Source organism: Dryobates pubescens, chromosome 24, assembly GCF_014839835.1.
Source record: "Dryobates pubescens isolate bDryPub1 chromosome 24, bDryPub1.pri, whole genome shotgun sequence".
In the NCBI taxonomy this organism is placed as follows: Eukaryota; Metazoa; Chordata; class Aves; order Piciformes; family Picidae; genus Dryobates; species Dryobates pubescens.
The window spans coordinates 2,876,922-2,903,477 of record NC_071635.1 but is presented as its reverse complement, the minus strand read 5'-3'; the positions used below and the strand labels follow the sequence as shown (position 1 = coordinate 2,903,477).

The 26,556-nt window shown below is 47.6% G+C and overlaps 1 protein-coding gene across 1 annotated transcript in view; it reads right to left on the bottom strand.

Moving 5' to 3' along the window:
* The window catches only part of SHROOM3 (shroom family member 3), a 129,452-nt gene extending 109,309 nt beyond the window's left edge, over positions 1–20,143 (bottom strand). The window contains exon 1 of the mRNA XM_009911744.2: positions 19,985–20,143. Coding sequence (XP_009910046.2) covers positions 19,985–20,143 — 159 coding nt within the window. The remainder of the gene's footprint in view (positions 1–19,984) is intronic.
* Between the last annotated feature and the right edge of the window lie 6,413 nt (positions 20,144–26,556).

The window sequence follows — 26,556 nt, the reverse complement described above, 5'->3', positions numbered from 1 at the left end:
CAATGTTTATGTAACTTCTCCAGGGTCACAGAAAGCATCACACATTAGGGCTGGAGCTGTGCTCCCTGCTCTGACTGCCAGGTCACACTGTACCGATGCCAATCGAGACTCCCCCTTGTTAACATTTCTGCCCTGTCCCCAGCTTTCAGCCATCTTCTCTCATGGCACTTTTTTTTTCCTCTCTAGAACCAAGAGGAGCTGCTCTTGGGTGTCCTTCCATCTGTATTTCTGGTGCCCCACTTGTCTACATAGTTTTCATTTCCTGTTTTTAAACCCTCTCCCTGGAGGTGTTCAAGGCCAGGCTGGATGAGGCCTTGATCACCCTGGGCTAGTGGAAAGTGTCCCTACCCATGGCAGGGGGTTGGAACTGGATGATCTTCAAGGTCCCTTCCAAGCCAAACCATTCTATGAATCTATTTGCTGTGGCTGTCCTCTGCCTCATTGTGCCATCCCATCCCTTTCTTCCTATCTCGCATTCTTCACCATGCTCCTCCTCCCCCCCTGAGGAGCAATACAAACTAATAACCACTAAATGATCTATATCGGAGAGGAAAACCCCCAGATGATGCAGTAGAGCTGTGCTTGATGAACTGACAGGAATTCAACAGCTGCCTAAGGGATCTATGTATTCACTTCTCACTCATTTTAATGAGAATCAGACATCAAAATTTCCAGGGACTCTTTGAAGATCGAAGCTTAGCGCACAACAGCAATTAAAAGACAGTTGAACATCAAGAGAGGTGTCCTTTAGGGCAAGAGAGTGCTGCTGGCATCCCTAGGCAATGAGCAGAAATGCTAACAGGCTCTCCAGGAGCAGCTGGGCCCGTTGCTCTCTGGTGGCTGGCTGGGTTTTGACTCGGTGCCAGGTCACGATGGCTCAGTGCCACGGCGAGCACTCCCCTTGGACCAGATAATGGCAACCGTGCGGCTGGAGTGCCGGCGCCGGGACAAAGGAGGAATTCCACAGGCTGAGCCACTGTCATCACAGCACACTTGGCAAACCCTTTATTTATTCTCCTGACCTTCTAGAATTATTTAAAAGTCTTCTCAAGTCAATTTAGTGCCCATGAAAGATGCCAGGCTCACAGCCCTGGAGATGTATTTTCCTTGCCTACGGATCGGCTCGTCACCCTTCCTCCCTGTCCCCTTCTCCCCACTGCGCCTCCAGTGGGTTTTATTGAAGGTCCCTTCCACTCCAACCCATTCTCTGATTCTATAACCTGCTTACCACCAACTCAGGTGAAGGTGTGCAGTCTTAGATGTGCACAAGTGTTGTCCTAAACAGACTCCTGGAAGGCCAACCGTATGGAAGAGAGCATGACGACTGAAGAGGTTGTTCTTGCTCAGGCCTTGTGGATGCCTTGCAGGTTTTCCTGGGAGCAGCAGGGAGCTGCAGCAGTAAACTGCGAGGGAGATGGACCCAAAGCTGCGGTCGGTATGTTCACATCACTCATGCTGCGGTCGCGATCCTTGTCCCCTGCTGCCACCCTGCGGCAGACCAAAGTTCAAGGGACAACTGCTGCTCCCTGCACTGCCATCCCCGGCGCAGCCGGCGGGACTCAGCCGTGCGGTGCTTTCCTAACGAGGGCCTGAAAGAGCAGCTCACGGAGCGTCAATGAGAAAGGACTGAAACCCTGCCGGCTCAATCTAACTCTGACTGTCACCCTGCAAGCCTAAGGGCAGTTCTGTTTGCAGGTTCTGCTTTCCCTCTTTGGATCCTCTGAAGCTGCCTCATCTTGTAAACCTCTTGTCAAGCCCTTCTTGTAGGGAAGGGGATTTACAGCTGTGTTTCCAAGCTTAGCAATTCACCAAGCCAAAAACTGCTTGGCAAAAGACAGCTTTTAGCAAAAGAGCTTTTAGCTGCAGCAGACACATAAAGGAGTTTAGCTGCAGCAGACACATAAAGGAGTTTAGCTGCAGTTCAGGCTGAGGAAGGTCCATGTTTTCAGAGCTAGTGCTGCTGTGAGGTGCCATGGAGATGGATGAGGCAACCACCTCTGTGAAAACACCAGGCCCATTGCCCACTGTCTTCCTCCTTCCTGCCTGCCAGAGAGCTTCTTAAGCTCATCTTTTGAAACTGTTCTCTGCATGAAGAGAAACCTCAGCACTCAGCCTGGATGGCTGAATGGAAGCTTGCATTTACACCTTGTCCTGCTTACACCCACCAGCGTGACCTGGAAAGGCCTTCCTGGAGCAAGGCTTTCAAGCTCTCCTTCTGCCACATGTGCCAGGGCAAAGTCCACTGCAAGCATCTCAAATCCAAACTGCAAACACGAGTTCTCTTCCTGCCTTCTCCTCCCTTGGTACCATTTCCTGGTTTCTCACAGCTCTCTCCATTCTTTTGCTGACTCTTCTCTTTCCAAAAATGTCACTGCAAATAAACTGTCAGGGCAAACAAGCAGGAGATTCCCACTGCCAAGGGCACTGTGGAGGGAGATGTTTGGCCAGCAGCAGCGCGTGGCCCTTGATCTCAGGAAAGAGCTGGGCTACAAAGGCATGTTTGCTGGGAGCACTGCTAAGCTCCCTCCAGTTCTGTACCTAAACTAGTGACCCAACTCCTGGAAGACTTGCTGGTCTCCCCTCTTCTTGCATGTGCAGGTACCAGCATTAAAGACACAAGGTGACATATGGATGTGTATGGGCTTAGCTGGACCATGGGCAAGGAGCAGTCTGAACACTGCACAAGCTTTTTGTGTTCCTAGCTTGGTTTTTAAGCACTGAAAAATCATCCTGCTTTGTGCACAATGGGAGCAGTAAAGAGCACCCACAGGGCTCTCATTCCCTAGCAGAAGGCAAACCAGACAGCCAGGGTCAGGCCTTCTCAGAAGGGCCACAAGAATGATCAGAGGACTGGCAGAGCTGCTGTGTGAGGAAAGGCTGAGAGAGAGCTGGGTTTGTCCAGCCTGGAGAAGGCTATAGGAAGACCTTTTCACCATGTGCCAGTACATAAGGGTGGCTACCAAGAGGATGCAGACTCCCAGGGAGTCCCATCAAAAGAGACAGGACAAGTCACTACTGGGGAGATTCCCACTGGACTCCAGGAGAAAATGTTTCCCCATTTCCAGTCTCTGACTGGAATCATCTCCAAGGGGAAGCAGTGGATTTCCCTACATTGGCCAGTTTTAAGCCTCAGCTTGACAGGGTGCTGGGCCAGCTCATTTCAACTGGAGTGTTACCTAGAAATGTTGGACCAGATGATCTTTGGGGTCCCTTCCAACCTGGCATTCTGTGATTCTCAGAGATGGCTGCCCTCCCACGCTCACTTGATTGAGTTTCCAGAGCTCGCTTTGGTCACTGCGCAGCTCCGTGAACACTGTAGGCTCAGAATGTGACCTGCATGGGACACAGGGACTCCCTGCCTGTGCTGTACACACAATGCACTGGAAATTTGCATCTTAGGGATGGGGAGCTGAAAGAAGGGGAAGGGAGCAGAAAGAGCTAGAATGAAGGGAATGTGCCTGCTAAAGGCATTCCTGACACACTGGCTAAGAAGCATTTCTTTAATTGCCGTGCTCCAGGGGCTAAGGCAGCAGGCAGAGGTTTTTCTAAGCTGAATCATACATGGATGCAAATCCCAGGACGTTCCTGTAGGAGCAGAGGCATTAGTGGTAGCTGGGACGCTGGCCAAATTCCAGGGAAGGTAGCTACATTCCATTTCCCTGTGGTCTCCCTGCCACTGCAGTGAATAAACTCAATTGTTCCAGCTCCAAGTCGCTTTGCAGCATCCCTGAGACCAGCTGCTGCACCCCACAGCATCCCGTGCTGGTCTCTGGGATATCATTCTCACCTCAGGAATTTTTGTGGAGTTTATAAATAGGTCCTGTGGATGATGAAAACGTCCCTTCTGGCAAACAAATCTGCAACAAACAGCTCTGAGTCAAAAGAGCTGCAGAAAACTCTCAGATTGCGTAAAAGTTCTAAGAGGGAAGAACAACAAGTCCCCTCCAAGCTTTGAGGCAGAAATGTTGTGGCAGACACTGCTGAGGCTGTTTGGAATTAGCTGAACTAATGTCCTCCTGGGGACCTGGGCAAGGATTGCTACATTCAGAGAGATTTTTCCATTTCATCTTTCCTACCCAAGGATTTCTCAGAGAAAACAGTGACAGAATCATGGAATTGTTCCAGTTGGAAGAGACCTCTGAGATCCCCGAGCCCAACCAGCAACCCAACACCGCCACCAAACCATGGCCCCAGGTGCCACATCCACAGGTTCCTTGAACCCCTCCAGGCATGGGGACTCCACCACCTCCCTGGGCAGCCTCTTCCAGTGCCTGACCACTCTGTCAGCAAAGAAATTGCTCCTCATCCCCAACCTAACCCTCCCCTGGCACAGCTTGAGGCCATTGCCTCTTGTCCTGTCATTAGTTACTTGGGAGAAGAGGCCAACACCAGCCTCCCTCCAACTTCTTTTCAGGGAGTTGTAGAGAGCAATAAAGTCTCCTCTCAGCCTCCTCTTCTCCAGATAAAGTAATCCAGCTCCCTCAGCCTCTCCTCACCAGACCTGCTCTCCAAGTGCCTCAACAGCTTCATTGCTCTCTCTGGACCCACTCCAGCACCTCAATGTCTTTTTTATACTGCAGTGCCCAGTACTCAATGTGATCTTGGACCTACATATCCAGGGGGTTGACCACCCAATACCTCCTGGAGAGGATCATTTTTAAAGATACCTTCTCTCTCAGGGAGTGTCTTTAGCCTAGCAAGTGAAAAAGAGGCACTCTCTACTCTGTATCAAAGCAGGCTGTGTTGAACATGGGAAAAGCCTGGATGAGCTTTAAAGACTTCAGATCACGTTCAAAGGGCCTGGCAGGAGAAGAGCAAAACCACAGAGAAAGAGGACAACAGAGTCTGACTTCCCAGCTGTCCCAGCAGAGACTTTTGTGAGGGCTAACACTGAACTGCTGCTGTTTACTCTCACTTTTGCCAACACAATAATTAAAAATGTACAATGCTGGCCCTTTGGAAAGCTGCACAGAGCCACACTTCCCATGAAAATCCCAGCATCTGTTCCTCAAGCTGAATTAGGAGCAGAGCCAGCTGACCCCCTCTTTGTTCAATCTTCCTTCTGCTGGCAGGACAGGCCCCAGACTTCATAGAATCCCAGAATGGCTTGGAAGGGACCTTCAAGATCATCCAGTTTGAACCCTCTGCCATGTTCAGGGGCATCTCCTACTAGCTCAGGTCGCTCAAGGCCTCATCCATCCTGGCCTTGAACACCTCCAGGGAGGGGGCATCTCTGGGCATCCTGTTCCAGGGTCTCCCCACCCTCACTGTAAATAATTTCTTTCTAATCTCCAGTCTAAACCTGCCCTCCTGAAGCTAATTTATATTTACATTTAAATTGAATTTTAAAGTGTGAAGCTCAAGGTTGGCAGTGTCTTACTGGAGTTGTCCCTGAATGTCTCCCAGTCAGTTAATCTAATAAACTTCTGCATATAAAGGCCAAGTTCTCAGCACTGTCTGCAGCCACTAAACCTGGCACACCCTCCTAAAGCACACGTAGTAAGCCACAGACGTCACAGCCCAGCTATGGGCTGACTCTGCTCTGCTCTATGTGCTCTTGAGGCTGATTATTTTTCAGCTGGCTGAGCTTCAGATGTGAACTAAATTGGCTAATAAATGAAAGGGCCCTTAGCATCCATTCCTTTGCTCACAGGCCCTGACCAATTTTGCCCTGCCACTGGCCAGGAGAGCTGCAGCAGCTCCTAAGATGAGTCTCTTCCAGCCCCAAACCGAAAGTGAGACACAAGATGGCATGAGTAGGGGCTACAGAAGGAATGAGATTGCAAGAGCCAGCTCCATGATCCTCCCACATGCCCTCTGCTCTTGACCCATAGTGCTTCCCTCACCTCCCAGGAATTAAACCACACAAACCCAGAGTGGAGAAAGGATCAGGCCTGTAATCTGCTTTCACTTCTATGATTTACTCCCAATCTGCCTCCAGTTCCCAGGCAGGTTTTGGAGTATCGATCACCCCACAGAAGAAGCTTCCAATGAACAATGGACTCATGGTTAATGAGTTTCAGTAACTCTGTTCACCTCACTTGAGCCCTTGGGGTGAGAAAGTTAAGTGCTCCTGCAGGAGCTCAAGTGACTGCTTCACCATTTCCTTAATATTTCATCTCTTTGTATTTTGCAGTTTGCCTTTTTCTGAGCTCATGTTTATTTTTCCAGAGAGCAGTTACTGTGGTAAACTGATATCAGGCTGGCAGTGTGGGACATGAGATTTCAGGCCATTCATCTCCTGAACTTCAATACTACATTCAGGAAGTCAGAGGAGGTAAAAAAAAAAGAGTCAGTCTAAACCCCTTTTTTGTCTTTAAGGACAACACCTTGCTGCTACCGCAATGTTGACATCTCCAGAAGCAGAGAACTACTCAACCTCAGTAGCATTTCTGTTTAAACCAAAGAATGGACAATACTGAGAGGCAATGTGAGCTGTAAGATGGTCTTCAAAAGTAGGAAGAGATGATGCACTTGAGGGCGAGCCTCCTGATATCAGTGAAATGACACTGACCTGCCCCAGCTCAAACCTGACACAGCCTGCTCATCCCATCTGTGCACGATGCAAGCCTCAGGACTATTGCTTCTGTGTCCAGTTCTGGGCTCCTCAATTTAAGAAGGACATTGAGACTCTTGACCATGTCCAGAGAAGGGCAATGAGGCTGGGGAGAGGCCTCGAGCACAGCCCTGTGAGGAGAGGCTGAGGGAGCTCGGGTTGCTTAGCCTGGAGAAGAGGAGGCTCAGGGGAGACCTTATTGCTCTCCACAGCTACCTGAAGGGAGGTTGTAGCCAGGAGGGGGTTGGTCTCCCAGGCAACCAGTACCAGAACAAGAGGACACAGTCTCAAGCTGTGCCAGGGGAAGTTTAGGCTGGAGGTGAGGAGAAAGTTCTTCCCAGAGAGAGTTTTTAGCCATTGGAATGTGCTGCCCAGGGAGGTGGTGAAGTCCCCATCCCTGGAGGTGTTCAAGAGGGGATTGGATGTGGCACTTGGTGCCATGGTCTAGTAGTCAGGAGGTGTTGGGTGACAGGTTGGACTTGATGACCTTTGAGGTCTTTTCCAACCTTATTGATTCTATGATTCCCTATTGCCTCTTCATTCCCAGGCCACATGCCTTCCCCTTGTCCTTCCCTGATGCTTACTGAGTCCCTCTCACCAGCAGTTCTAGCAAGAATGATTTAGATTCCAGCATTTTTTTCCCCCTACTGGAGGAGATGTTGCATTCCTCTCATTTCACCTTTTGGACACACAACATCTTCTGGTGTCATCTGGCTATTTGGACACCAAGATCTCTAGGAAGATGATTCTTTTCTGTTTGCTCATCTTATTCACACCCTTAAGCATGCTTTAATTCACCCAGTTAAGTAATTTTAGAGACAATAATGGGATTCCTGAGCTGAGAATAGACCAGGGGCCATTTGGGTGCTTGGAAAGCTCTACCATCCAAAACTGTGGAGGGAAAAACATCTCCTGTTGCAGTTGTGGAGAGAAGATGGTTCTTTATGGTCACTATCACTCTCTAAGAATGTTCTCTATTCTAATCTTGCTGACTAATCTTTCTTCTTCCAAAGTTTTAATCTTGCTTAAGGAACAAATTTGAGCTCGTGTTAGAAAAGCCACTCCGGCGCTCAGGCTGTGGCTGGGAAGCAGAGTGAGCTCCCTTTTGTAGAGGCTCTTCTCAACCAGGATTGCTCCCCCAGTGTCAAATTCCATGGATTTTAGCAGCTGAATGGGTACCAGAATTTGACATGGTCAGAAACGTGTGCTTATGAAAAGGCAGGCTGGGTGAAGAGCTGCTGCATTCTTGGTGCACTCATGTGCAAAGCCCACGGCGAGCTAGCTGGCAGGCGGCACCGCCAGGCCTCATTAGCACACACGCACGGAGCCCAGGGAGGCCTTGCTTGCCCTCCACCCTCCTCCCAAACGCCGTGCCCGCTGTTCCCAGGTTTCACGTGGGCAGGGGATGCATGAGGCCAGAGTGGAGCAAGCCAGCACCCTGCATACGACAGCTGTCCTCAGCTGACCTTGGAGCTGGCCGAGTTGGTTCAATGCCAGGACTCCCTCACCAAGGCAAGCCCTGAGGAGCTGGGCAGCCCCTGAGGCTGCCCTTAAGGGCAACCAAGCTGGTGAAGGGTCTGGAGAACAGGTCTGGGGAGGAGCAGCTGAGGGAACTGGGGTTTTTAGGCTGGAGAAGAGGAGGTTGAAGGGAGACCTCATTGCTCTCTACAGCTCCCTGAAAGAAGGTTGCAGTGAAGTGGGGGTTGGTCTCTTCTCCCTAGTATAAAGTGATAGAAGGAGAGAAAATGGCCTGAAATTGTGCCAGGGGAGTGTTAGATTGGAGATGAGGAAAAATTTCTTTACTGCAAGAGCAGTCAGGGATTGGAAGAGGCTGCCCAGGGAGGTGGTGGAGTCCCCATCCCTGGAAGTTTTCAAGGACCATGTGGACATGGCACCTGGGGACATCGTTTAGTGGCCGTGGTGGTGTTAGGTTGAAGGTTGGACTCAGTGATCTCAAAAGTCTTTTCCAACTGAAAAAATTCCATCATTCTAAGATTCTGTGCCAACTCAAGAGCTGGGAGTTAGAGAGAAAAGAACTGCCAAACAGGTGACAAAGTCTCAGCTGTCCAACATTCATCGCGGCTGAGGGATGTCTGCATCCCTCTAACACACGCCTGTGGTGCCACTTCAAGTGGAGCTTCCACAGATGAATGTAATGCTGGCACAGGAGGACTCAACTGGTGTAGACAAGGCAGCTTTAAGCAAAGCTGCTTCACTCTCACAAGCTGCTCCACTGACAAGGACTTACACTACCAAAACCTCTTTCCCTGGATTAGTGCTACCCCTCTGTTTAGAGCCAAATCTCAGAAGTTATTTAGGATAGTTGAAACAACAACGTTTTGGAGCTGTGGGGGAAGGCGAAGCACTAACATTGAACACACAGTGTCTCCTTCCTGGCCTTACCCACCTACAGAACCACAGATTTGTTTTGGCTGGAAAAGCCCTCTGAGATCATCCAGTCCAACCATCAACCTAAGACCACCATGGCCACTAAACTATATCCCCAAGTGCCTTGGCCACAAGTTTCTTGAACACCTCCAGGAACCTTCTTGACCTTATGATTAGAGCTGAGCCTTTTAGCTCAGGCCATAGGAATTTCCCTTCTCCTGTGGAGATCCCCTCACCAGCCCTGAGGATGATGGTCATCACAGCAGAGTAACTTCACAGTGCTCTTTCTCTGTGCCTCTCTCCACTGTGGTATTCATGGGCAAAGGGTGGAGAGAGAGCATGGGAGAGAGCTTCTGAGTAGTAATGAATAAGAGCAGCAGCCAACAGGGAACTTGAGTCAGATTTTTAAAGAGTATTCAGTCCTACAACTTAGGACCAGGGAACCTTCCCTGGATGCTGAGTGCTCCTGCAAAGCTTTCTTAAATGCCTGTGTGACTTAGGTGATGACATCCTGTTGGTGACATGTCAGCAGTGGGAACACTTCCCAAACACATGCTGATTCTGATAAGAGATTCATGCCCTTGGTTAAGCCCTAAGTCTCTGAACAGGGTTTTGGTGGCAGGATCTCTGCCAGCAGGAATCCAACTGCAAACATGTCTAAGGGTTAGAGAAAGTGACACTGCCTGTGTGACATCAAACAAGCCATTTCCAGGTGCTGTGTACATCAGCCAGAGAGCAGAATGCCTACCAGTGCAGAACATTTTGCTAAGCAGCACACAGCCCAAATGTAAATCAATCAATATTTATCCTGGGGATACCATCATTTGCCTATAACTTATGGTCAAGTTAACCAAACTCCTGACACCACCTGCTCCAAAAGCACTGTTCCCCCCTCCACTCCCCTCAATCCAGCAACACATAGATACAGGCATACAAAAAGACAAAAGGGAGTTTCAAAGTCCCCAGGCCAACAGAATTCTTCCTCTGGTCTCCTCCTGCCCAGGGTCTTGGGGCTTCTAGTGTTTTTCTTCCTCTCTGCTGTTGGGTTTGGCAAGAACAGTAATACCACTCACAACTTAGAGACCCTCCAAAACCAATTTAGCTAACTTAAACCAGCAAAAAACCTCAAAACCATCTCCTTGTCAGTTGAAATTTCCACAAGTGCCTGAGGGACAGAGGAAACCAGAAGTCACACTGCAACCCAGCAGGAAATATTTCTGACCATGATTAATGCTTCCTTTAGCAGCACAACAGAATCCTTGCAGATCTCTGTGGATCCTTGGGAGAGCTCCCTTTAGTAGTCTCCAGGCCATACTTTGCTGGGAAAACCTTATTCCATAGCAGAAGCATGAACAGATTTAGAAGAAAATAAGAAAAGATGCATTATGCTAAAGATCTGGAGAGCAGGGGGACTAAGTTAAGAAAGGCACACATGGTTTTCCTTTCACTCCATCTGATTATGTTGTGATAATGCCCTCTACAGACCTGTCCATCACTTGTGCACACAGGTCACAGAAGCTCTCTGACCCGACCAGCTGGGTGACACAAGCCAAACAATGACAAATTCAGCTTCAGTTGATCTGGCCAGAAAGATCTCAGAGTTGCCTGTTGAGCAGCTAGGAGACAGCCACACTCTCTTTTTGTCCATCTTCTTCTTTTGCCCCTTTTTATTTTCCCCCCTAGGTTCTTGTGGGATTTTTTGGTTAGGGACTTTGCAGGGATGTGCAGAGTTTGAGAAGCCACAGTCTCTCAGGTGCAGAGAGATGTCTTTGTAACTTGGCCTTCCTTATCTACCTGACACTGCCAACACTTAGAACATAGAATAATAGAATCAATAAGGTTGGAAAAGACCTCAGAGATCATCAAGTCCAACCTGTCACCCAACACCTCTTGACTAACTAAACCATGGCTTCAACTGCCATGTCCAATCCCCTCTTGAACACTTCCAGGGACTGTGACTCCACCACCTCCCTGTATGTATGCCCCCTCCCTGGAGGTGCTCAAGGCCAGCTTGGACGAGGCCTTGAGCAACCTGGGCTGGTGGAAATGTCCCTGCCCATGACAGGGGAGTTGGAATTAGATGATCTTGAAGGTCTCTTCCAACCTAAACTATTCTATGAATCCATGAACCATCACAGACACCCTGCAGTCTTGGCTGCTTTTCAGCACTGGTCACAGGGAAATAGGGACTGAAGCACTTCCAGTTGTTGTGTCTGATCTCCACAGTTAGCTACTCTAAAGGCCTGGACTGTGTCTTAGTTGTCATGTAGGTCATGAAGAGGACTGCAGCTGAGTCCTTAGCTTTGCTGAAAACCCAAAGCAATGTTAAGATATGCCAGAGAAAAACAGTTCTTAGATCTGCCCCTGTGAACAGGTGAAGACATAGGGACTGCCTGGTAGGCCAACATCCAGCTCTAAATTAGAGGCAGATTTCTCCAGGTAGAAGGAACTGTTGCTAAAATGGAAATGAAGAATTTTCCAAGGGCTGTGAGTGGCCCCTGCAGAACAGAAGGGGCAGGGGGGAGGCAATTTCCAGCGACTAAAGAGCATCTTGGGCTGGCAAAAGTGGCTGCTTTGCACTCCTTGACAGGGATGCCCCCTGCCATGTCTGTGGCTGCCTTTCTGTGCTGATAAAAAGGGCAAGTTGCCCCTGATGAAGCTGTGATGGAAAGCTAATCCTCTGCAACATCCATGAGAGAAAGCAAGGACCCCTCCTAAGGGCATTTGTTTCTACATCAGCCTTTTGTTGTGCTTCTCCCACTCACCCAGTTCCTTCCCTGCTTGGTTATTCCAACATTGATTTGCAGAGACAAGACAATGACAGAGGTCTGCTTGCAAAGCCAGCAGAAACCTCTTAGCTTGAGACCAGAAATGTGCAGAATCCCAAAAGGACAAAAATGTTTGAACTTGCCTCCCCAAAAGTGTTGTATTCATTGACTTGCAAGCAGGGGGAACAGTGGTAGTAATTTAACCTAGGGAAGAGTGCCAACAAGTTCTTTAATTGCAGAGCTGGTGCCAACACCACCACAATACAACTATTAATACAAGTCTGCACTACAAGACTAATTCTACTAACCTTTTGCTGTGGCCTTATAGTCAGGTCAGTGGCTGCATCCCTTCTCTGCTGACACTGTTCAACAAACACTGGCAACTGCTTTTAAGCAAACATGAAATGGAGCAGGGCAGGAGGGAGGAGAGTGGGATCATTGATAAAAATGAAGATTCCCCCATGACCCCATCCCTCTCTGCCCAAATGTTTTACATTTCTTCCTGCATTTGAAGTCTCTTTCTTGAAGCTGGAAATGCATCTTGCCATGGATTTGCTCCTGGAAAAGAGCCAGATCTTTGGTCTGAATTCCATCAGCTCATTTCCCAGTTTCTCTGAGACTGCATCTGAGAAATGTGGATGTCTCTCAGTCCCCTGGCAAGATTGGTCGTCAGTCAATATACAAAAACATAAGGCCTGATCTTGGAATCACAGAATGTTAGGGGCTAGGAGGAACCTCTAGAAAGCATCGTGTCCAATCCCCCTGCCAGAGAAGGATCCCCTAGGGCAGGTCACACAGGAACACATCCAGGCAATGGATGAAAGGAAGAACCCAGTCTGGAAGCACACCAGAGAATTTGCTGCCTCAGGTAACAACAATGTTGTTTGGAGCTGCTGCATTATTTACTGTTGGCTTTTAAGATGCTACCCATGGCACACAGCCACCAGATGAATCACAACTCCACATCACCTTCGCGATGACAAATCTCCCCTCTGTGCCCTCTGTATCTCACCCCACTGCTCGTGCTGCCTGGTGAAGTCCAGTATCTCTTCTATCTCTGCTGGCTGCCGTTTAAGCCATTTGAACTGCTGATATGGGCAGGCCAGCACTGCTTACAGCATCGCTGGAGAATGTGTGACTGAATCCCAGGAGAGCACGGAGCCGGGACATTGGTCAGCCAGGCTCGTCATTCAGCCGCGCCTCGGAAAATCCCCATTCTTGAGGCAGAATAGGCAGCGGCTTTCAGCCTGGCAGATTATGTGCAAAGGTCTGTGGGAACTGCAAAACACTGCACCTGCCTCCAAAATGGCACCAACTCAGCACAAGACGTTTCCAGAGGGGAAAGTTAATATATGGGAGGAATGCACATAAATCCTGTTATTTCTTAATGGGATTGGGGAGCTTATTCCTCGCCCTGTGCTTTGAAATGTATCCCACAGCCCATTCTGGTGATGAATTTAAGCACAGTCATTTTCTTATCAGCAGGAATCGTTCTTCACTGGGGCTTGAATTTATTTCACTACTTTTTTTTAGGGGGGGGGGGGGGGGGGGTGGGATTTTTTTTTTCATGCAAGTGTGAAAAATTAATATGATGCTTGACTAGCAGTTAGGATGTTAACATGCTGTGTCCTGGATAAGCTGCTCTTGGCTGTTCCTCTTTGTCCTTTGCCTAATTTCAGTCGACCCAGAAACATGGAATCATTTATTTGGGGTGGGGGGGGAGGGTGTGAGTTGATGGTAAAGTACCAAGAGCTGTGGAAACAGAAACAGGCAGTGTCTGGCTGGAATGGGGAGGGTTTCCAACTGAGCCATGCAAATGAACCTACAGGAGTCCTGTCGTGCTTCAAACAAACTCACTGTTAATAAGAGGTTTTTCCCCCCTCAGGTTGCTAAGAGTGATCATAGACCTAGACTGTATTTCCACAGGGGAAAGATGCTTCCTGGCATTTAACACCCTCTGACCAGAGTCTCTTTAGAGAGCTAGGGTTCTGGCAAGGCCATCTGAAGCCCTTTTTTACAAGGAGTCCCATGGAAAAGTCAAGGAGCGATGGGAACAGGTTACTGCTGGGGAGATTCCCGTTGGAATCCAGAAGAACTGTGAGAACAGTCAGAGACTGGAATCATCATGAGTTTTAAGACTCAGCTTGACAGGGTTCTGGGCCAGATAATTTCAACTACACTATCACCTAGAAAGGTTGGACCAGATGATCCTTAGGGGTCCTTCCAGCCTGGCATTCTTTGAAGTATACAGTCCAGATTGCCCTGGAAGGACCTAGTAAGGGAGCCAGTGCTGAGGGGGTTAAGTGGAATTACAAAGAAGGCAGGAACATTTGGGATGAGACACACACACAGATGTGGGAGTCTAAGATGAGATCATAAGGAAAAGGAGAAACATGCTTAGTGCACTTCAAATCTTCACTTCCAAATTCTATTCATCTGCCACACAGCAAGGATCAATATCCTGCTCCAGCCAAGACACGTTTTCAGGGCACCTCCAAACCATGACTGCTGAGTAAGTTTGGGCTACCCAAGGGGCTGATTTCCACATCTCAGGTGCACTCAGCAGGCTTGGTCATGCTCAGCACCCACCCTGGCAGGCATTCATAAGACAGACCACTCTGCTAACTTCACAAAGAGAAATCCAAGGAGTGAGACTGATGTGGTTAGAGGAAGCCAAACCTTCCTGCAGACAAGCTAGTCCTGGTGCTGAAGTGTGGTTTTCTGTTTTTAGCTGGATATTCCCTGTTCCAAGCATAAGGACATGTCCGTGTCAGGCAGAAAAAGGAAGCCTCTCCTAGGCAGGATCAGAAATGCAACCTGAAGACTCCAGAAACCCCTCAGTTTCTGTTGTTCATACTCAAAGGCAAAGCCTATTGCTTCAGCTCTTAAGTGGGGGAGAGATTTGCCTCCTGGACCGATGGATTCCAACAATTTCAGGGGTTTCTGACACTGATTTTGGATGCTCTCTGCTGCCACCAGATGGGAATCCACTCGAGGCTTTGGAAACAAATGTGACAAAGATTTTGTAGTTTATCAATCTGTTTTCAAAGGCCTCTGGATATTTTTTTTTCTTTGATTATCAATATCTGTTGGAAAGCAAATTACAGTTCAGCTCATTGTCACCCTCAAAGATCCCTCCCAAAGTCTGAGTAGTTCACACACAATAGATCCATCCTGCAATTTTGAGCTTCATCAAAAGATCCTGAAGGCAAGCACTGGTGAAATTTGAAACAAGATTAGCTCAGCTCCAGCTCTGTAATCAATGGTGGGTTTAGTTCCTACTCCTTGGGCTCCCAGGAAGCATGGGAAAGGTTCAAGGTAGTAGAGCCTTTCACAAGCAATCATCTATTCTGCACAAACACTGCTTTAAAGAGAGAGCTCTGTGCTTCTCATTCCAGGATCAGTGTAAATCTTAACTCTGGTTACACCTGCAACAGCCAAGAGAACAAGGAGACATGGCACTTCCCTAATCTCCTCTGTGTCAGCTAAAGCCAGGGCAGGATTTATGAAGGCTCCATTTATTGACCCTAAGGATTACAGGTTGTGTTTAGTCACACAGAATTCCTCTCTCTCCAAGAACCTGAGAAGAAAATGTTTCTCCTATTACACCTTTTTGTGACTTCAAAGGACATTGCATTGCACATGGTCCTCTCTAAGTCATGCAGTTGCAGTGTGATGCTGGAGACCTGATCTTTCACAGCAGCTGTCGCTGTGGATTTGGACCTAAACTTCACAGCTTGAGATGATCTCTACTAAAGAGGCAACCCTAAAGCATGACTGGTCAGCTGGAGACAGACCCTGTCAGCCTGAAAAGCTCCTCCTGACTTTGCTGGTGCAGCAGCAATGCCCAGCAAGGCACTGCTCACGTCAGCCAGTCAGTTTGTCTGTGATTGCTAATTCAGGGCTGGGAAAGTGAACAGAAGTCTTTTTGTGCTAGAGGACGATGGGCAGCCTAACGGAGGGGGCTGACAATAGAAGCCTTTTCATCACACAGCTCCTAGCTTTAAGAAAAGGTAGATGATCCTGTCCCTTGTGCTGGCATCAGCAGTCTTTCGTGGGGCCCTAATCTGAGCCCTGAGAAACAAGGAAGAGTGGGGAGGAACTGCTCTTCTGCTTTCTGAAACAATCACAGCATCAGTTCCTCTCTGCTTCCGCGAGAGCATAGGTCTGCAGCATCCAGATTCCCTCATTCTCTGCGGTCAGGCAGCTCCCTGGTGCTTTGCCACAGACCAGCTACAAGAGTCAGGTGTGCAGGCAGGTGATTTTGCAGAGTGAACCCCACAGCTCACCAGCAGACAGAGCACACCTTTCTCCAGTGCCAGGCCTAGAAGAAGCATTGGAGAGAAGGGAGAGGACAGCTGGGAAGAAATCATTTCCACTGACCAGGCTGGTTTGGTCTTTGGCTTTTTTTCACTACAGGCCAGACAGGATGCAGGCAGTGCAGGCCTGTACCTCTTTTTGCTCACAGGAGCATCTTTTTGCTCCCTATGGACTGAGGCCAAGCACAAGCAATTACATTATGGTTTAGTCATAGACAAATTACTTCCCACTTACTGCTCATTTAGTGCTTTCCCAGTGGATAAAAGTGGAGGAATAACAAATGTGCCACCCCTCCACGTCCTGTGAGAAATCAGCACTCATGTAGTTCTTCTCTCTCATTCTTGTTCTGTCCTTACAGAAGGTAAAACACATTTCTAAGGGTCTGCTGCATTATACACCTGTCTTTGATCCATACCTATGACCCTAAGTGAATAACCAGTGTGTAACATGGCTTTGAAATGGAAACTTCAACAGTTCCCTCCCAGTAGATCAGAAGAGATACAGTGAAAAAGTGGGAGGTGTCCCTGCCCGTGGCAGGGGAATTGGAACTAGAAGATCTTTAAAGTCCTTTCCAATCCAAACCATTCTATGACTACAGCAAGTGTCAAAGCAGCTTCCTGTGTGGAGAAGGGAAAAATGTGGGTTGGATGTAATAAATTTGTTTATGGTCTGCCATCAGCTCCAGCAGAATACAGTATGAGGAGACCTGTGCTGAGGACTCTAAACTAGCTGCCATATAACCGCTTCAGCATAGATTTGTCTTTCCACAGGGAAAAAGAGCATGAGCATTGAAAGTTAATCTCTTTTAACTACCTAATTTCATGTTAGCTGCACAACCAACATTTCTGACAAGTTGATTTAGCTTTGGTTGCCTGATGTGCTGAGCATCGTGGCTGATTCAGCAAAGCATTTCCTAGTGTGTTTAACGTCAAGTTTGCCTCTCTGTGCACTCAGCCACACACAGCTCAGGCTGCCTCCTTGCATAGAAGCACAGCAATACAGCAAGGGGGCTTTGGCTGCAAGAAGGCAGATAACTTCTCATTTGGAAGCATAAACCCCTGGTAATCAGACCTCTAACCCAGCACCTTCTTCCAGCTCTAGCTTTTGCAACTGAACACTTCCAACTGTTGCTCCCATTGCTTTGGGGTAACTTTTTGGTGTATTTCAAATCTGCCTTTTCAAAAGAACTGCACAGGGCTGCAAGAATCAGCTGTCATGCACTTGGGCCTCTCATAAATCCACTCATCATGGTTTTAAACTTCTATAACAGTCTTTGTTCTGAAGCTGAGTCCAAAATTTGAGTCCCAAATGAGCACCAGCTCCCCATGGTTCGAAAGAGCTATGGCATTCAAACAGATTCTCTCTGTGTCCTGTACTCTGTAACAATATTCGATGTTACTTGGATTGTTTTAAGTCATGTTGCAAGCTTTCAGGGGCACCAGCTTAAATATTTGCTGAAACCACCACTCTGTCAAGGCAGGCAGTCAAAACAGGACAGGAGGTGAAACAGACATAAACCAGGCACTGTCACCTAGGAAGGTTGGAACAGATGATCCTTGGGGTCCCTTCCAAATTGGCATTCTGTGGTTCTGTGATAAAACTCCTACCTTAAGAAATTAAAATGGACATCCAGATTTCCTGCTATTCATAGGTGACATTAGTCAGAACTGTTATTGCATGTAGTGAGATCTTCAATGGTCTCTTCCAACCCAGACTTTCTACGGTTCTAGAAGTATTATTGTGAGTACAGAATTCTGTACAGTGAGGGTGGGGAGACACTGGAAGGGGGTGCCCAGAGAGGTTGTGGATGCCTTCTCCCTGGAGGTGTTCAAGGCCAGATTAGATGAGGCCTTATATAACCTGGGCTGGTGGAAGGTGTCCCTGCTGTGGTAATTGTAGGGTTTCAACCCACCACACACTGCCCGTGGCAAGGGGCTGGAACTGGATGGTCTTCAAGGTCCCTTCCAACCCAAACCATTCTAGGATTCTATGAATTCAACTTACAACATGATTCAATTCATCATTTCTCCACAGTTCCTCATTAAGTCTTCTGATTATACTGTGAAGTAATTAGCTAAATAATACACAATTAGTTGTGGAGCACACAGTGAATTCAAACACCAGAGGAATTTCTCAGCTGAAACTGGCAACCAGGGAACAGCTATAGGTGCTGCATGAATTCCAGAAAGCACAGCTTGCACAGGCAAGCCATTCTCCAGCTTTGCACAAGCAGAACAACAGAATGCTCACACTGACAGCACAAAGTTGTGGGGAGAGAAAACCAAACCCAACACCCACTCAAAAAAAAACCACCCCACAAACCACCAAAAACCCCTGCACATTTTTTCAGCGTTGTTTCACAGAAGGCAGGCACAAGTCACACAGCTCCCAGTGGCACTATGCACACTCCAGGCATGTTTGACATTAAGGGGCCTGGTTGTTGTGGCAACCAAATCCCATAGATTAATTAATGTTCAGCAGCCAGAGCTATCTGGCTTCCTCTCTGCCTCCCTGCCTCCAATTAAAAAGAGGGGGGAAAAAAGTAAAAATAAGAGGGGGTGGTGCTTTTTACATCACCAAAGAATGTCAAAGCCAAAAGGAACTTTTTCCCCTCACAAATGCAGCACACTGCCAATCCAAGTGAACAACCTGGCTGAAGTGGGAGTCCCTCAGGTTTATAAAAGTCAAAAAACTAACCACTTCAGGCTGGCCAGTTTGGCTTTAGGTGGCTAGAGCACACTACCTCCAAGAAGATTCTGCAAGAAAGATGGTTCTGTGAAGTTTCTGAACTCTGTTTCTGATGAAAGAACTGTTACGGAGTTCCTCTCTTCAACTTTCAGTACGCAGATGCACTAAGTATAAATCATTTCTTTCAGGTGAACTATTCAAGTGAGTGACAATCTTCCTGTGAATGGGTTTGCACTGGGAGCTGGAGGGTTTGAATAACACTGGTTCTAAGTATCAGCATTTCTTTTAGCCAGCAATGGTTCTGATCCTTTCAATTCCCCACTTACATCCCAGGGATTAATGTTAGACAGAATTACATGTATGCACCTAGCAGCTCACTACATAAATGCAGGCTATAAGGCAGAATGCACCAGAGATGACAAGGCAGAGAAATATAGTTAAAAGCCACCAGAGGTCAAATTGCAGAATTACTTAAATCCTACCTTCAAAACAGTTTTAGGGACCCCAGGTCAAACCTCTTGTAGATATTCAGAATTTCAATTTCATTTTGAAAATCAGTCATCACTATCTGCAGCTTGAGGTAGCTGGGTACTTTTAACAGCTCAGTTCTGATGAGAAAAATTAGCTCCCCCCCTTTTTATCCCTCCCTCAAAATATCCTTGTGAGCTGTGCTGCTACCTGCCTGTTGACAATACTCAATTACACATAATTAAAATGCCCAAAATCTTGCAGGTGCCCCATATTTAATAGATATTCAGCAAGTAGAGAGTATGTAGGGTAAGAAAGCTGCTACCACAGCATAAAATACACACATACCAACCAGGTACAGGTATTTATTATTGTGTTTCCACACACGTTTGTAATTAGCCAACATCCCACCCTGTGACTGAGAGCACTTACTGTCTGTTCTCGGCAGAAGTGCTGCTGCTGGATTACTGAACCTGCTCAGATATGCTCTGTGACACAAGCTCACCCCCTCAGAGTCCTCTACTCACTCCCATTCCTAGCAGTGAAATATAAAAAGCCAGTTTCATCAAGGCAGGACACTTCCTGCACTTTGATAGTCACACCGTGCTGAGAATTCTCGTGTCTCTCAGGCATGTAGCTTCTAAACAAACCTCCTGACTCGAATAGCTGCTCAAGGGCTTGCAAACCCAAGCCAGACACAGTGTCAAATCCAACATTTCAGTGTTATTTTACAAGTCTCACCCTTTAAATCCAAACCCACTCCCAACCTGTATTCCATTTAAAATAAGAGAAATACCTTTGAGATGATTAATGGCTCCCCGTGCTCCAGCCCTCCTTTCAGGGTGAATCCCCATGGAGCACCTCCTTGAAGCAATGCCTCCAGGTAGATGTATCTTCCTTGGTGGGTAATGCTGGCCTCTGGAGATGATATGCTGGTGTTAATATTGTCTAACATCCTCAGCTGTCCTATCTCATACTCAGTCAAATATACAAAACCCACTCAGGCAATCACAGAGCAAAGCAGGTGGAGATTCGACTCTCTAGAAGCCCACCACAAGTCATCCCTCGGCACGTGAAACAAGAAGAGTCTGAAACAGCTTTTTTGTTGATAGTTTGTTTTTTTCCTTCAGAGCTGAGTCCAAGGTGATGGGTTAAAAACACTTCCCATCAACATTTCAGCAGGCTGATTCTCCTCCAGAGCTGTGATGTTTTACTGGTGTTTCAGCACTGGGCTTTTTCCCTGTTCCCAGGTATCCTGGGCATGGTGGTTTTGTAAAGATTTCTCTTCCTGGCTTCCAGATATCAAAGTTGCACTTTTAAGGAGGAGGGTAAAAAAATCCCCCCAAAGAAAAAACAAACAAACAAACAAAAGACCCCCAAAAAAGTGTATGGATTTAAAAGCCCCTGGGCAGCAAGTTGCCAAAATCCAAAGGAATGCTTCATTTGTGATTGATTATCGGTCTTTTCTTCCTTTCTGCATGCGGTTTACCATTACAATGCCCTTTTTGCCTCAGCCCACTGCACTAAAAGAATGGCAGCGTCTTCTCCCTCCGCGCTCTCAGTTACTCTGCTGCTTACTTCACGAATTTGACTTGTCAAAAAGGAGAGAGGAAGGGGGGGGGTGGAAAAAGGCTGGGGGAGGAGAAGAGAGCAAGTCCATGCCTGAGACTAGTTAGAGGGGCTTCAAAAGGTGAAATCACTCCAATATTTATTGAATTTCAAAGTGCAAAAACGTCCACCAGGAAAGCTGGAGAAGCAGGTGAAAGGAATCCTCTGGGGAAAACGTTGAGCCGAGCTCTTCTCATTTTCCGTGCTCTCCACGATGAGCTGCCAAAGTTGCAGCAGCCACTGCTGCTGTGAGGGAGGGTGAGGAAGTGAGAGCGAGCGTGAAAGAGATGGATTAAGGCAAGCAAGGCAGTGCTGCCCAATTGTGCACATCAAGCGTGCAATTATAAAATGCAGCCTGCAAGAGCTGGGGCTCACCCTTTTATTATGCCCCCCGGAAACCACCATCTTTCTATTGTACTTGCCAAGGAATTGTAACAATCCAAACTGCCAGCTGCTGAAAATACAATGGGCATGTTCCAAACCAGCACAGTGGAGCGCTGCTAACGATTCTGCTCTCATAAAGTGCTTTTCCTCCTCATGGAGCCTACCAACTTCCCTGCATTTATTTCTTTCTCCCATCTACAGTATCAAAAAAAAAACCCAAACCCAAAACAAAACCAACAACAAAACACCACCACAAAACCAACAACCCAACACTTCAGTGTTGTCCCAATACATGGAATAAGCAGCACACTAAAAACTCAAGATGGTTTGATTAATGTGAGCAGTGGCCAGTGATTGCTGTAGAAGTTATTGATGTGAGTGCATCAGCTCTTGCATACACATACAGAGGCTGAGGCATGTGAGTTAAAGAGACATAGAAGTTTAAGGCTCACTTAAACAGGGGCTGACAGCATGTATCACCAAAGGTGTTTAAAAACTTTTTTGTTTTCTTGTTTTTATGAGCCCTTGAAGAGGATGATAGAGAGGGTAGCCCTCAGACCACTCCCTTTCCTCCTGAGTAAACAAATAGTAGTGCCTCTGCCTCTCAGAGGCTCACACTTTTGATCTTATAGTCCCTGGGATGTATATTATTTCTCCATTGGGCTTTGAAAGCTGTGAAGATCTTGTGTTAACAAACCCATAGTGAACTGTGGGGAGAAAGCTGACTCTAAAATCTTCACATTTGTTCATGCCCTTCACACTGCCCCACTCCGTTTAAGATGTCACAGTTTCCCCTTCTCTTTGCCCCATGTCTCCCAGCTCTCATTCCCAACAGCCATGCAGAGGAATTCAGGAAAGAGGCCCCTCCCTTTATTTTTCATGGTAGATGATCCTCAATCCTTGCTTATTTTGAGCTTTGTCCCCTCTGCTGCCCTCCCAGGGGCTGAGTTTTCATTAGCCTCACATCCTGGTCAGGCTCACAGATTGCTTTTATCTGGAGCTCACCCTTTAGCCTGACTCAAATCAGATTTCTGTGGTTTTACACTGCTAGTGTTTCACTGTAAAACCCCTCAATTTCAAGTCACCACAAAGAGCAATTCATTTCTGTCCCTCCACAGGCCTTCCAGAGACAGGCTCAGTCTCCAGGAGCTGCCTCTTGGGGCCATACATCCTCCTATCTATAGCCATCAGGACTATTTAAGACTGTGTAAGAACATGCCAGCCTGTTAACAAGCCAAGGCCCTTCTCTGGATTTTATCAACTTCTAAAGATGTTGATCATTGCACCAGCCTGCAGACAGCAGAATTGCAGTAAGAGCTGTGTTTCTCTCAGTGCCTGAAGTGATGATGATTAAAAGTTATCCTCAGCACTTCTGAGGTCCAGTTTTAATTCTGCTCCAGCACTGCAATTCATTTCAGCATCATTTTTGCCAACAACTACAGCAAACTCGTCACCACTGCAACAATTTTCTCCTTCTACTTCCAGATTTTCAGTCCTTTATACTGCCAATCCAGCTCTAAAACCAGAATCATAGAATGGTCTGGGTTGGAAGGGACCTCCAAAGCTCATCCAGTCCGACTCCCCTGCAGTCAGCAGGGACATCCTCCACTGGAGCAGGCTGCTCAGAGCCTGACCTTGAACATCTCCAAGCATGGAGCCTCAATTACCTCCCTGAGCAACTTGTTGCAGTGTTCCAGCACCACCATGGTGCAGAACTTGTTCCTCACAACCAATCTAAATCTCCTCTCACTTCAAATCATTGTCCCTCGGCCTATCCCTGCAGGCCTTTGGGAGCAGGCCTGTGCAGGCCTTTCATAGGTCCCCTCAGGTACCGCAAGGCCGCAGCCTGTCCTCACTGCAGGGCTGCTCCAGACCCCTGATCGTGGCAGGGCACTGCAGGCCGCAGCCTGTCCTCACTGCAGGGCTGTGCTGCTGCAGGGCACTGCAGCTGCTCCAGACCCCTGATCGTGGCCCTCCTCTGGACCTGCTCCATTAGGTCCATGTCCGTCCTATGTTGAGGGCTCCAGAGCTGGACACGGTACTCAAGTGAGGTCTTACCAAAGTGGCAGAATCACTTCTCTCCATCAGCTGGCCTAGGATGCCATGGGCCCCCTGGGTTGCGAGGACACCATCTTCTCATCCACCAAAACTCCCCAGTCCTTTTCCACAGGGCTGCTTTCCACTGCCTCCTCCCCAGCTTGTACTGATTATGAGGATTGTTCCAGCCCAGGTGCAGGATCCTGCACTGGGTCTTGTTGAACCTCATGAGGTTCACCTGGGCCCACCTGGCATGTATCAGAGATCCACTAGCAGCTAAGGAAAGAGGCTTGATCATCATCCCAAAAAGGGCTGACAGACACTGTCCTGCTTCCTCAGCCAGCTCTTACTTCACCCAGGGGTTAGAAGTCTGTCAGGTGCTCAGAGAACTCAGTTCCCATCCGTGTTACTGACACACAACCTATGGAGAAGTCTGCCTGGGCTATTCTCACAATGCTATCCTCTTGGTGATACCCAAAGAAACCAAAGGGGTTTAGAACACTAGAGATAGCAGCAACTTTTAGGCCACTCACCTATATAGAAACATTTCAGGCTATTAAACACAACCCTTCTTTTGGTCATCTTGCCTCTGGCAAGAGCCTCAAATAGCACAAGTATCTTAGCACTGCTTGCTATAAGGGAGGACTTCTACAAGGAGTTCCTCTCAGGACAGAGCTAAGATACTCTCTGATGGGGTGCAAGAGAAGTGACCTGGCTTGAGAAGAGTGCTGTCCACACAGATTAACATAACTGAATTACAATTTTGCACAGTTTCAGTGTAAAAGAAAATAAATTTAGAACAGAGTCATGTCAGAACCCTTTCCCTCAGTCATCAAGCACTGCACTGCTAAAGCAGGGGAAATGACTATTGATTTCTGTTTTCAGAGCTCACAATCAAACTCTACACTTAACCATCAGTACAGACTCTGCTTCCTTGCTGGCAGCTGCTCTGACTTTGCCTAAATTCCTTCTAAGTTCTTTGGCAAATGGAGTTCATCAGAGCAACACTGCCCCCCTCTGCTCCCACGGTTTAAGTTCTTAGATTCACACAATCGTTTGGGTTGGAAGAGACCTTGAAGATCATCCAGTTCCAACCCCCTGCCACGGGCAGGGAGCCCTCCCACCAGCCCAGGTTGCTCGAGGCCTCATCCAGCCTGGCCTTGAACACCCCCAGGGCGGGAACACCCACAACCTCCCTGGGCAACCTGCTCCAGTGTCTCACCACCAGCCCTGTGTCTGAGCTCAGCCTGCGAAGAGCAGGGCAGATTCTGCAGGCATTTCTGTTTGACATGTAGCATATGAAGAAACACAGACTGTTCAGAAAGGTTCGTTTCCTGAGGAAAATAAAACTATTCTTTAACTGTCTAAGCCATTTTAAAACAAAATCTGGAATGACTGATGAGTATGGCCAAGGTATTTTAGAAGCAAAGCCCCCCGCTGGCATAGATTACTCCATTACCTTCCTGTGATGCTACACCTGCCCTGAACAGCCCTCTCTGTGGATTATTTTAGACACAAAAAGTTTATATTCACACCTTGCTGGCAAACCTGTGGTGATTCTTCAGTTATTTTTTTTTTTTCCTCAGAAATATTCCCCAAATAGGAGAAAAGTTATCAAGGACTTACATCCTAAAAGAGTAATTCTGTCTCCAGGCTGTAATTGCTGTCTCAGGAGTGGCAGGGGGAAGCAGGAAAGAGTGCTCAACACCAGGACTTCCACAACAGAGTAGACAAAAGAAAACCAAAAGTGCAAACACCTGCTTGCCAGGAGAGGGAAAACTCCACAGGAAGCCACCCTGCCAGGGCTCTGATGGAGAAAAGCTATCAAGTTTCCCGCTGAAGACGGATTTTGAATGACACTGCGGCGGTTGTTGGCTCTCCCCTCCCACAGAGCACCGGCTCCAGAGGAGGAGTTTGTTCCCAAGGATACAGAGTCGGTGAAAGGGGCTGGGGTAAGGGGCAGGTGGCTCCCAACTGCTCCGGCTCCTGAGGAGGGGGTTTGGGAGCTGGCTGTGCAGCCCCCAGCACGGCAAAAGCAGGAAGGAATCCCAGACGATCAGTTTCACCCTGTCTTTTCCCAGCCCCACAGCAAGAGCATCCAAAATCCAGGAGAAACAAACCTCGACCGTGGCTGTCAGAGGTAGGTGCGGGCTGCCTCCAGGATGAATTGTCACGCTTCGGTGTCCTCTAATATATGTTTTCTTTTCTTTTCTTTCTTTCTTTCTTTTTTTAATCAGTAGCATCACAGAATGAAAATCCAGCTTTATCAGGATGCATTAATACAGATGCAGAGAGGCAGCAGAACGAGGACTTGTTGCATTGTGGCCCAAAAGTGCTGCGTAGGCAGAAATGGAGCGTGCGTGGTGTAAGTGGGTCACTGTGCATGTCACAGCCCTCCTGCCTGCACACAGCACTACTGCTGCCAAAGGAGCTGCTCTCCTCACTGCTCTCAGATTCCTCCCTCACCTACAGACTTGCCCCTTAAAATATTTTGCCTAACTTTCAGGTTCTTCTTTCTCATTTTTTCCCTCCCCCTTCAGCTTAGCAGTGGAAAAAAAAAATAATCTGTAAATGGAAGAACATTAAAAGGAAACACAAAGACAAAACAGTTGAGGGACCCAATTACAACATGCACAGAAAAAAAATGGTCAGGGGAAAAAAAAATCCCCTTTTTTTGTCAGCTTATTTGAACAACTCTTGTTGACATAGGCCCAAGGGAAAGACAGAGCAGTTTAGGAGTGTTCTGCTCTGAGCACTGTGGCATTTCCCACCCAGTGTGCAGCCTTAGAATTGGCTGGGTTTGTTGTCCTGAGGAAAGACAGTGCCTAGGTTTGATAGAGACTGAGAGGCACTAGTGCCTGCTTTGTACAGGTCATTCTTTATGCTTGTGTAACAGCTCTTATTTTAACACTTAAATTTATCTACCTTTCAGGTGCTGCTAGCCCATTTCTCAGCAAGCAGAATGTTTCAGCTTCTTCCATCCTCAGCACAGTGATGGAAAAGTTTGCCTCTCCTAGTACCGGTAGCAGCCCATCCAGTAGTGTCTTCTGTTCCAAATATGAGAAGCATACTGATTCTGAGGAAAAAACCAAAGAACATGTAGAAAACATTCTGGAAGAGTACTCTCAGGAAGGTAGAGATGTGCAGAAGAGGCTGAATGAAGTGAGTTGCAAATCTGGGGCAGCTTCTTAAGTGTCGACAAGCTTTTTGTCAGTGCTGTGTCTCTGGACAGTTTCTCCAGCACTATTTTTGAGGAGCCTCTTGTCTGCTGAAAATTGTACTTGGCCATTATCAATGACTGGAATTGGTGATCTTAAAGGTTGCTTTCAACCAATGATT